An 11,549-nucleotide genomic window follows, 5' to 3' on the forward strand; every position below is an offset into this window, starting at 1 on the left:
CAGGGGAGTGACTTGGTCTTCTGCACTACTTTACTCCTACCCCAATTTTTTTAGGGGGAGAGAAGAATTTTTCCAGTGCAAGAATCTCTTGGCCCCAAGTGTTGGAAGGGGGCTGAAGACTTGTGTCACCCATCTAGGGGTGCAGGAAGGGTATTGGTTTTCTTTCTCTGTTAACTTGGTTTGGCGACGGCTCGGAAGAGAATTTTGCCTTCCTGTCTCGCCTGGAGCAAGAGGATGATTTGGAAGTGGCTGGGCGCTTTGCTGCTTTTCCCGGTGCAGATGGTTTATCTGGTGGTGAAAGCTGCCGTGTGCATGGTGCTGCCGCCCAAGCTCCGCGACCTGGCCGGGGACAACGTGCTCATCACCGGCGGGGGCAGAGGCATCGGTCGCCACCTGGCCAGGGAGTTCGCCAAGCGGGGAGCCAGGAAGGTGAGCACCGGCACGGCGGGGGAGGGGGGGCGCAGCCCACCCGCTGCCACATCCCACCTGCTGCTCTCCTGGGGAGCCCTCCGCCTCGGAGACTGAAAAGCCTTTCCCCTCCCCTCCATGTGGGATTGATGGGATCGCTTTGTAAAGGTGAGAGGGTAGAAGGGGCGCTCGTTTTGGCAAGCCCTGGCGTGCTGAGTCATTACGCTGGCTTACATTTCAGAAGTTGCCCGCTCCTCCCCTGCATCCTGTCGCTCCCCATCTCATCTGAGAAAACGTGAAGGTGAGGAAGGGGCCCCCTCTGAGTCCTCCCCTCCGCCTGAGGAGCGGTTGTCACTCTGGCAGAGGTTTCCTGTGCCATTCCCACGCGTGAAACCAGCACTTGCCTGCACCGCTGGCCTCCGGGCTGCTGCTCCCGGGCCGCTGGGGCTGTGTAGGAGCGGAGAGGGGAGCTGACTGCCGGCTCCAGCCCCTCAGGCCGAGCACATCTGCAGCAGCACCCAGGCACGGCCAGGCTGCCGCTGCTACATCGGTCACCCCACAGGAGAGGGACAAATGGGGCGTGTGGAGGGGCTCTGGCTCTCGGTCCTCACAGTGCATTCTGTCAGGAAAGTGGGGAGATCAGTGTCACTCCTGTGGTTTTCCATTTGCAAAATGTATTTCTTGTGCTCGCTGAAGCCCGTTGCATTTTGCTCTTTGCCCGCCCAGAGCTGTTCAAAGGTAAGATGAATGAGAACCTGGCAAGGAAGAAAAGCACAACATGAGTAGGAGCTGCGAGACTGTTTGCACGTTTCCTTTAGTAAAAAGGGAAAGGGAGGGAGACTGAGTGGCTGGGCTGGCTGGCCTGGCTGCTCTGGCTGCACAACAGCCTGGAAATGCCAGGGTAGCCGGTGTGTCCATGCTGTAGCTCAGGAACTGGTGGTTCACCTTGAAACTTCAGGTGTCTCCATGTGCATGAATCAATCAGGAACACAAAAAATACACACACCCTGAAACGGGGCTTGACATTTAAAGTTTATGGGTAGTGAAAGGGAGGAATCGTGAAATTAGACAGCTGCAGAAATACTTAATGTGAGAAAGGATGAATAAGAGCAAATAAAGAAGGAAAATACAGAATGGGAAGATATTTAAAGAAAAAATTGCATTTAGTTTTGGATAGTGTTTTGTCACTTCCTTACACATACATTACAGCTTTCTATGTGTGGTATAGAGCTATTCTGGCATACAACTTGGAGGTGTAAAATGTGTCAGCATTGAACTTTGATGTTTGTATATGCTTGTGTTTAAACATCATGTTGAGATTTACAAATTCTTGGAGACAGAGCAAACAAGTTGACTGACCTTTGGACCCAAGCAATTTGCTGAAAGTGTATTTATATTATCTGCTAGAACACCAGGCTTCGTTATTTATTTATTTAGGCTGGCTGGTTGCTATGCTAAGCTCTGGTATTAAAGTACCACCATTTCTACAGCTAATTCAAGAGCTGCTGAGCTGCTAGAAGCTGAACCATGGCAGTCAGTCCTCATGAACCAGGTGCCATGGGCCAAAAGGAGAGGGAGCTGTTTAAGATACAGAGCTGAGGATGAAATGATTGTAAACAGACACAGACTGTAGTTCATTTGCATGTCTTATCTATAAAATCTGTATGTATCTTAGAAGGAAGGAATAAATGGGAACAATTGTTGGGAACCTTTGTACTTGTCTCATATGAGGTTGTGAAATGTTCTGTGGCTGCTAGTTATTGTTTAGATCTTCAGGAGGTTTTGACTTGCGGGGTTTTTCAATGTCTGTCAACAAGGTATATCAGTTTTTGCTTTTACTGAATGTGAATTAGATTCTCCTTTTGGTTATATCATGCTATCCAGTAAGACAGATGCGGCACTCAGCAGGTTTTGATCTCTCTGGTGGTGGCACTGCCTTGCTGCCTCTGAATTGGCACATTTTCTGTGCAACACTGAAGTAGGCTTGTTCTTTTCTTCTTTAACATTTTTAATGACAATTTTACCAAGATGGGGTAGTTTCCATTCCCTTTGCTCTGAGACTTAATTTCTTTCCTGCCTTCTGTGCTCAACCCCAACTTTGTGGATTTAATGTAGAGCTCTGTTTGGCACTACCCTTTGATTTTATGCATTGCGTTAGACAATCAAAAGGAATTATAAAGCCTTGAAGTTGCTAGCAAGTAATCTTTCAATAAGGCTTGTGAAAATTAACTATTCTGTTTTTCGGCTGTCTTCTTACACAGTTAACGGTTTTACAATTATATGCAAAGCTTGATTTATTGATCATAATGAATAATTTACAACAAATTCTGATTATCGGGTGGTGTAGTTGTGCTATTTCGAGTTTAGAAAAACACTTCCACCAAAGGCATTAAATTCTGAGGCCAAGCACAGTGTTACATAGAGGTGAATGGAAGCGGTAACATATAGATCCAGGTTCTAATAGTGGGTGTACAGTAGATCTTGAAAAAGCCATCACAGCGCTTGCGCATACAGACATAGTGGCGGAGTTTTGGAGGTAGGCGGCGATATATAACCATATTTTTGAGATTAGAATCTTCTGAAAGATAGGTTAGTTGAGACTGTTAGCATATGAAATTTCCTCTGATGATTAGACTGGATTGGATTTCCTCTTACACTCTATCTTTACTTCCAGAGGCTGGTTTTGTTAATCACAAATGAGATGTATCTGAGCAGTTTTCACGTAAGATCACAAGTGTCGTATCTCCCTAGGATTACAAGTTGTCACATCTGCCTGTTTTTTACTGTAGAATTTGATCTTGTGCTTAAAGCTACGAAGATGGCAATAAATAAATCAATAAAGGGTTTATGCAAATGGAAGTGCTGTGTCTTCTGCTTGACAGATGAGCATGGAGACTGAAATTCTCGATCCAAAAGGATGCAAGTCTCTTAGGCATGATCATGTAAATCCCTCCTGATTCCCATTCTTTTAAGCCCATTACTCTGCCATTGTACCTCAGATATGACTTGGACAGGTAAATGTCTAGGAGATGCTTCTTTCTAAGGTGATGTTTCTTCTCTCATGGCTGTTCATTGGCCTCTGATGAAATGGCCCAGTAAGGGGACAAAGTGGTGTCAGTTGTATTTTCAGTTACAGAAGTGTCTATCTTCTAGATTTTTCAATTAAGACTACCAGGGATGTTTAGGCAAAGAGAGTCAAATCATTAGATCATCCCTGTGCAGGTGTATACTAAGAGATCAAAGGATCCAGACTCCATTTTTACTTTCGGGCAGAAGTTTTCAAACACTACTTGGTCATGGATAGGATTGTGTACTTAAATGTTTCCTGTAGCACTTCTGGAAAAAAAACCCCAAAGCATGTAAATTTGCTGTATGCAGAAAGAGCAGTTTACAGCTGATGTGGGACATGTTAGTGTTAGTATGAAGGATGAATAGCACTACATTTTCTCCGGAAGTACTCAAGTATTGTAATTCAACTTTCATGCTGTTCCCCAGAGATGTGTCCAGATTCAGAAGTGCTGGCTGAGGAGTTACTTTGCTGCTGCTGAACTGCTGGGGAAGTGAACTGTTTTGCTTTCTGTTCCTTTTTGGCTGCTTGCAAAATTCAAAATTTTAACTATCATTGGCTTTAACTCTTGAGAATTTTGACTGTGCCTTGAAAGTATTTGACCAACAGAGCATCACCTCTGCCTCAGTCTCACACACTGGTAGCTTTGTTAAAGCTCTTAGCTTTTGATACTGTGCTTAGCCAAAATGGCAGAGTATGGATGTGTTAATGAAAAAGGAGGAGATGTTTTTATGAGTTTATGATTTAATGCCTGTGAAATATAAATCCACTTCCAAAGCCTAATGGTGTTTTTCAAATAATATAATGGAGTATATGTATTATGTAGTTAATATTGGGAGCACTGGCCCCTTTGAACAATATTTCTTGTGTGGCCCTCTACAGATGTGTGCAGACCGGAGAGCGAGATGTAGGCGCTGAATGGGTTCATTCACTGGTGGTTCCAGTTGGAAAACGCTTCTGGTTTCCTCTAAGCCATTTGCTTTTCCTACAGCATTTTCTGTTGTTGTGCCCTTGCCAGAGAGTTGTCAGCCCCGGTTTTGATGATTTCCAGTAATGATGTTTTGATTTGTATGTCTTTTATATGTCATTTGTGTGTCTTGCTCTTTGTTAGGTTTTCTTTTAGGACATTTCCTTGATGTCTAAAAATGTTCCTTGTAATTTTAACTTACTTTGTTTGTAGACCATTTAATCTGAGGTCTGATTGAACAGGAAAGAGATGCTTGGTTCTTGGGCATTCTGGTTTATTAAATGTCACCAAAACCTAATAAAAGTAACCAAAAAATATATAATTCTAGGATGAAAAAAGATTCCCCAAATCTAGCATATATTTTAGTATTTAAAGTTATCTGACATGACTTTGGAAGAGTTTCGTAGGCCTTTCTTGTTGGGAGACTGGTCAAAAGCCATTGATTTTCATTAGGTTTTTTATTTACACTGAGGGCTCTGGGCTCAGAAATTGGCAGTATGGCCGTTCAGTAGGGAGATCTCATACAGCAGTGCTGTTCTGTTGTTCTTTTGTGACCATTTCTGTGATAGTGGTTTCTTTCAAAGAATGTGTATTTTATCCTCCTATTTTGCTTTATTTGTTTCTTTATTTCCCCCTGCAGCTGTGATGTGTTTGGCTTCTTGGTAACTCTAGATATTGATGAATGAACAAGAGGGCTTCTAGGGAATCAGGGGTGTTTTGGCATGAGAGATGTCTCTGAAATATCAAATGGGTTAGAGGCAGCCCTGGCCTTGTGTTGGTGTGACAGTACTGCAAAGGAGGGTTGAACAATTCCTATTAACATTGTTGAGAGTTGCTCACATTCATCACTGAGCAAGAAATGACCCCGTAAATACACTGAAGGAGGTCTCTCCTTTCACTGTTTTGTCCTCCGGACGTTCACTTCCTGTGTTGCAGGAGACTGTGCGACTCAAAGGGTTTGCATGCTTGTGCAGCGGATGAGATGAGGTAAGCAGTCTGGAATATCAGGACAGACAAGGGCCCTTACTGGATGGCAAGGAGCTGGTATCACCAACAAAAACAAGGAACGGAAACTTCACTCTTGCATGGAATGTACGGCTTGATAGCCATGACCTCGCTCTGTCAGCACTGGAGTCTAGACAATTATGTCTGCAGGTCTGTGAGGTACTTTGAACAGGATGGCAATGTGTTGGGCAGCTGCGGAATGCCACAAACACAGTAATGCAGTGGTTATTTTGGGATAGTGAACACAGATCCCAATGGCACTACTTGAAATTGCTTTGAAGACTGACCAGAGATTTTTGTTGTTGTTGATTATATCACTTCTGATTTTGTTCAGGCTACAAAAAAATCCCCCTTGAAATCTTGAATGTTCTTTCCATCGTTACTTTCACAACATTTTCAAAGTCCGCCCTTAGTGTCTTCATTTAGGAAGACACCTTTTCCTTCGAGTGTGCTATCCGCTTTCAGTTCAATTACAAGAAGTCAGTGGAAGAAGGAGCACCAGGAGGGGAAGGAGCTATGCCAGCCCGCACTGCCGCTGAAACCTCCATGTTCCACTGAATTCAACAGAGCTGAAAACCTCAGAGGAATTGCAGGTGCTTGAGAGCCTTGGGTAATTGGAGAGTTTTAGCTGAGTGAGGTTTTTGGGCTATAAATTCTGTTTAAGATGAGAGTATTGCAGAGAGGTTATGTAAAAAATGGTGTCAGGTCTTAGAAGTTACCCTTGTATCCCCAGTAATGGAAAATTTGGCAAGTTTTGAAATGAGTTTCTACAATGGCATGCTCCTCCCACATGACCTCCACAAACTGCATCTGTACTTCTATGAATATTTCACTTTGGTCTTTATGAGTCATGTTGAGATATTATTGTTCTGGTTTGTATGAATTAGTATATACCCTTTAAAATCTTCTTTATAACATATACCAATGCTATATGGTAAAAGATCAACCACATTATGACTAGAGCTGGAAATGAAATCAATAATAATCTTCTGAAGTGAGGACAAAATACCGAGACTGATGCTAAAAGTCATTCAGAGCTGTGGCCTTTTCTAAGGCGTAGGACAAAAGCTATCAGTGGATTTCAGTAAGAGTTCTTAATCTAAAATGTCTTAAAATACTGGTAATTTTCAAACATTCATCTCTGATTTCGCTTTCAGAACCTGTAGAATACTATTAACTAAAGTGTATTTGAGAGTCAGCTCTTGCCTAAAGAAGAACCTGACATCACGTTCTTAATGCACAGGAATTTTAACCTGCCATGGAGTTCCAGCCAGGTGGGCTGTAGTGTTCAAACCCGAAAACATTTCTTTTGTCACGTACAAAGGCATATAATTTCTGATAATGTGCTGGAGCAGCGGGGAAGGGATGAGATAGCATACCTGAAGTGAATTTGGTAAGTCCTGCTTGCTCTCTGTCAGTTTTTAAATGCACTGTGGCTGGGCCAGTCATCAAGGAGATGCTTGTCTTCTGCAAGTAATAACTGATTTCTGACGTGGATCCTGCAATTCCCTCTGAATTCAGAACATGAATAGACCTGATCTGGCCACCCCAGAGGAGATTAGTTCAGATATAAGGAAAAGAGCTGATTTAAATTACATCATTTCAGAGCTGAGAAGAACTGGTTTCCCACAGAATATGATTAATCACCATGTACTTGTTTTTAACAGGCACCATGATCTAACATAATGAAATCATAAAGCTCTTAAAATTGTTTATGGAGGAAATGGACACAGTTTTGAGGTATTTTACCCAATACAAATGCAGTACACAAGTATACTGCACAAGCAGATGTTAAGTTGGCCTGGTGTATTTTGGAAAAGCTTTGTGTAAAATTTACGTATATATTTTCAGATTCCACTACTAAGACAATGTTGTCAAGAGAGTATCTGACCACATACTGAATGCTTTTTGTGCTTGTGGAGATATCAGAATGACATATAACCCATGGATCTAATGGATTTCTCTCTAGTAGTTTAGGAATGCAAGTAAGTAACTTGCCATTTTGAAAAGGCAATCTGACGTGTCTCAAAGTGCAGAAGATCATGCAATCTAAAAGGAAATGTTGCAACTCTCTATGTTGTAAATATTTTAGCATAGTGAGAATATTTACGCATAGTGCAGATGTCAGGTTCCAGGTAATTAATCTCTCCTGTTGGGTGTGTGGTTTTAAAGAAAAACCAAAACCATAGGAACTGAACAGTTTCAGGCATATTTTTAATGATGTTTACTTTGATCTTATTTCAGTTTAAGCACTTAGAGCGAACTATTAGAGCATGTCATAACTTACCAGTAATCAGAAGTGTGTGAAAAGAATTGGGGAGTGAACATTTTTCCATGTCATGCAAAATAATATATTAATATGGAGCTTTTGGTAAACTCTGAGAGCGTAGATCTGATTGAGTCACTTAATGGTCTTTAGAAAGGCTTTTTTTTCTATAAAGATTATATACTAATAGCAGCTTTATTTAATGGCTTCCTGTTGGCAGCATACTTCCTTGTTGATTGAATTTAAGGATGGGCAGAAGAAGCCTTCTTTCAAGTCCCAGGCCTAGATGGCATTGAGCCTGTCATGTGTGCTGGTGCCAAGGCCAGCAGTTTGAGTAACGCTGAATAACACTGAGTAAGTGTCTCTGGTTGGCAAGCACAGGCAGAATTTATCAGATATTGGATCTGTTGATGTCTATGAAGTAGCATTTTCTGGCTGGAGCTGTTTTAGCTTATAATTTAGAACATACCTGTCTTTTGTTACTGGGTATGTTGTAAAGAGAATAAATAATGTTAACAAGAAGTGGAACTTGCAGAATAACAGGCCTGTCATCTCACATCAGGATGCAGTGATGTCATGTGAAAATACTATCCCAGTGAGACTCTGCTGTGTTGGCACACCAAAATCCAGCACTCTTTAAAATGCTTAAGGAGAGGCATCAAGACAGTTAAATGAGGCTTCTCACAAAATGCAAGGACTGTGCCAATGCTGTAAGAAATCCTGAGGTAAGTTTTAAAGACGAGGTTATATATTAACGTTGTTGTAGTGCTTCAGAAACCCACTCATGCACCAGAAATTATTTAGCGTAAAGATGTTAAATGTGCTGTATATGGATAGCCGAGAAAAGACGATGCTTACCTCAGGGTGTACAATGTAGATACAAAACAAAAGGCAACAGCTAAATACAAACACAGGCATCTGAACAGATGAGGATTGTAATGCCAGGGATTTCAGCACCACTCATCTAGCCATTTTTAAGTTCTTGGAAAGGTATCACAGCAGTGGAGATTTTAAGGTAGGATTTGAAGAGCAGCAGTATGAGTTTTGGGGACTGTTTACAGAGGTGCAGATGGTGTGGTAGAAAACGCAGAGGTTGCTTGAAAAGCTAATGCTGCAATTAAGGCTGCAGTATGAGCTCTGATGCTAAATGCAAGGTGATCAGTAACATGGGGATAGCGGTCTTGAAATAGCAGCTTAGGTCTGAAAAGCTTGAAGAGGAGGCAATGAAATCCAAAATGGAAGTTGACCTGGTCACAGCAGTAGAGCAGGTATATGATCCTGAGCAGGGCTGCTGGACCAGATGACCTCCAGAGGTCCCATCCAGCCCCAGCCGTTCTGCACTTCTGTGATCTTAGCCTAGTTTGTACCAAAGAAAGGGAAAAGGCTGCTTGTCTGAGTTATGTGGATGGCAAAATGATTTTGGTCTGTGATGTTTCACTTTACATATCTGAAGTACTTCATCTCTACTTTATTAAGTGATTTCATCACCTACAGTGACTTGTAAATGTGCTGCTGTGTATTTCTGTTGCATTTATGTCATGAGTCTGGTACAGACGAGGAATAAGTTGTCTCAGATTTGTTAGAACTATTTCCATCTGAAGCACTGACATTTGTAGGGAGTTTTTACTGCATTATAAAATTAATTAAACATGCTGTTGAGCTAATGTCTAATTAGTCTGGCACAGCAATGGGCTTTAAGAGTGACCATAAGCCTTGCCTATATTTCTAAGCATTCTGACTCAAAAGTGTAGAAGGAATCAAAGTTTGTTTGTTTTGTTTGTTTTTTACCCGAAGGCCTCAGAGCTGACCACCAGGAGAGAACAAGCTCTGGAATTTTTAAACCTGCGTGCTTATCAGGAATATAAAGCAGAAATTATTAGAGAGATCTTTTTAGCTGGGCCCAGGCTCTGCTCTTCAAAGCCTTATGTCAGCATGCTGAAGAGTTGAACAAGTCAGACCCAGGCACTGCCAGATCCACTGGCTGATAACACTGACGCCAGCAGAAAAGGGTCAAATACATGTTGTTTGACCTTTATCGCAGTGGGGATTAAATAGATTCTAATTAATAGACTTGGGAATAGATGGGTACCTTGGCAGAGCTTGTAACTAATTTAAATTGCTCATCCTATTAGCCTAGCCATAAACTATGCATAATTACAAAAGGATTTTGTGGACAGCCACCCTTATGTTGCCACCTTCTTAATTACAGTTTATTGAATACAGTGCTACAGAGCTCACTTGTTTTGATTAACATAGGGATTTCTGTTCAACACTGCTGGAACAAACGTGTCAGTGCTCCACTTGCAGCAATAAAATAATGTTTGAAAGCACAAATGCAGCTCTGCTGAAATCAGTTATGCTTTACGTATGTGACTGAGATGAATCTGGCTCTGAGTAGGTAATTGGTGGCAGTTGTACCTCTGAGTACACTTAAACAACTTAAAACTATACATGTTTTGAGGTGGTACAGAAATGATGCCTGGAAAGCTTCTGGGATGTGATTATCTGGTAGGATGACGTATTTTTACCCACAGGTTAGAGCCTATAGAAGGGTGGGGTGGCAGTTGCTATGACCTGCCTAATATATTTCCATCTCTTACCTAAATGAAACAAGGTGCAAATGGAGTTCAAGCTGGACTTCTCCTTCAGCCAATGTTCCTGTATCCAGCACAGCTTGTACCAGTTGTATGGATAGGAAGTGTTTGCCTTTTTGATATGTCCTCTTTCCCAGTAAATATGGTATTTTAAGTAATTGTAATTGTTTATTCATTCTGTGCGCCCTTTGAACCACTGGGTACACCCAAGTTACATTTTCAAGATTTTCTTCATATCATGGGAGTGGAGGACTTTAACTGAAAGCAGTAATTGTTAGATAATCTTTTAACTCTGGGTGCTGGACCTTTAAGAAAAACCTCAAATATACTAGACTTAAAATAAACTAGTGGGAGTGAAAGATCTTGTTGTAAAGACACTGCGCAGTTGACCTTTCCATGCCCTTAAAAAGAATGGATCGACAATAACAGTGGACAATCAGATATTTTGTACATGAAGATTAAATTAGTGCTTGTCTTAGATCTGCCATGTTCATCTCCTTGCCAGGAGCAAACAGCCAACTCGTCCATCGGATCAGCGCATTTGCTGGGCAAGACCTGGCTGTGGTCGTTTGGAGGAGTGGGAAATCCTGACATCCACTTCCAGCAGCTCGGTTTTATGTTGACTACAAACTCAAATTCCCTGTGCCCTACCTCCTAAAAAACCTTACCAGCGAGGACAAATCTCAGCTTACTGCCTTAGAGAGAAGAGGTCGTGCTTCCAAGTAGAATATTAAAGACATCCAGCTGGTACTAATACTTCTTTCCCAAAGTGGTAATAGAGCAGGGCTGGCTCTGACCACAGTGAGCTGTCAGGAATGATGTAAGAACATTTCCAAGACTCTTGGGAAACACGGGAGTCCTGTCTCGCTGAACCGAGTTGTTTGATTTTGGGTTCTGAGATATGCTGATTGTGCAATGTTGTAGAGTGTTCTTTGTGTTGCTTGTTATTTGATTTTAATCCAGGCCCCTCAGAGACTATTGTCTGTGTTGTGTTTATATTTGAATGTGTGCTTTATGGAAGCAAGGGGTTTGCCTTTTTAAACGCAAAGTGTTTAGCCATCAAAAGGGGGTTTTCAGGGTTTCATTTCCCTAGATGATGATGTGCAACTTTTGCAGATTGCTCTGTGACACCTTTTATGCTGTAAGGACGTGTGTATCCATGCACACGCGTGTATGTGTGTGGGTAAGCGTGTGTGTGCAGTGATCTGGCACCTTGCACCTCCTTTACGCCCGGGTTCAGCA

At 42.0% G+C, this 11,549-nt stretch overlaps 1 protein-coding gene across 1 annotated transcript in view; it reads left to right on the top strand.

The window, feature by feature from the left end:
• Nucleotides 1-229: 229 nt before the first annotated feature.
• Nucleotides 230-11,549, top strand: part of DHRS3 (dehydrogenase/reductase (SDR family) member 3) — a 27,188-nt gene continuing 15,868 nt past the window's right edge. The window contains exon 1 of the mRNA XM_010189655.1: nt 230-429. Coding sequence (XP_010187957.1) covers nt 235-429 — 195 coding nt within the window. The 5' untranslated portion in view covers nt 230-234. The remainder of the gene's footprint in view (nt 430-11,549) is intronic.

Source organism: Mesitornis unicolor, unplaced genomic scaffold (genome assembly GCF_000695765.1).
Source record: "Mesitornis unicolor isolate BGI_N332 unplaced genomic scaffold, ASM69576v1 scaffold23978, whole genome shotgun sequence".
In the NCBI taxonomy this organism is placed as follows: Eukaryota; Metazoa; Chordata; class Aves; order Mesitornithiformes; family Mesitornithidae; genus Mesitornis; species Mesitornis unicolor.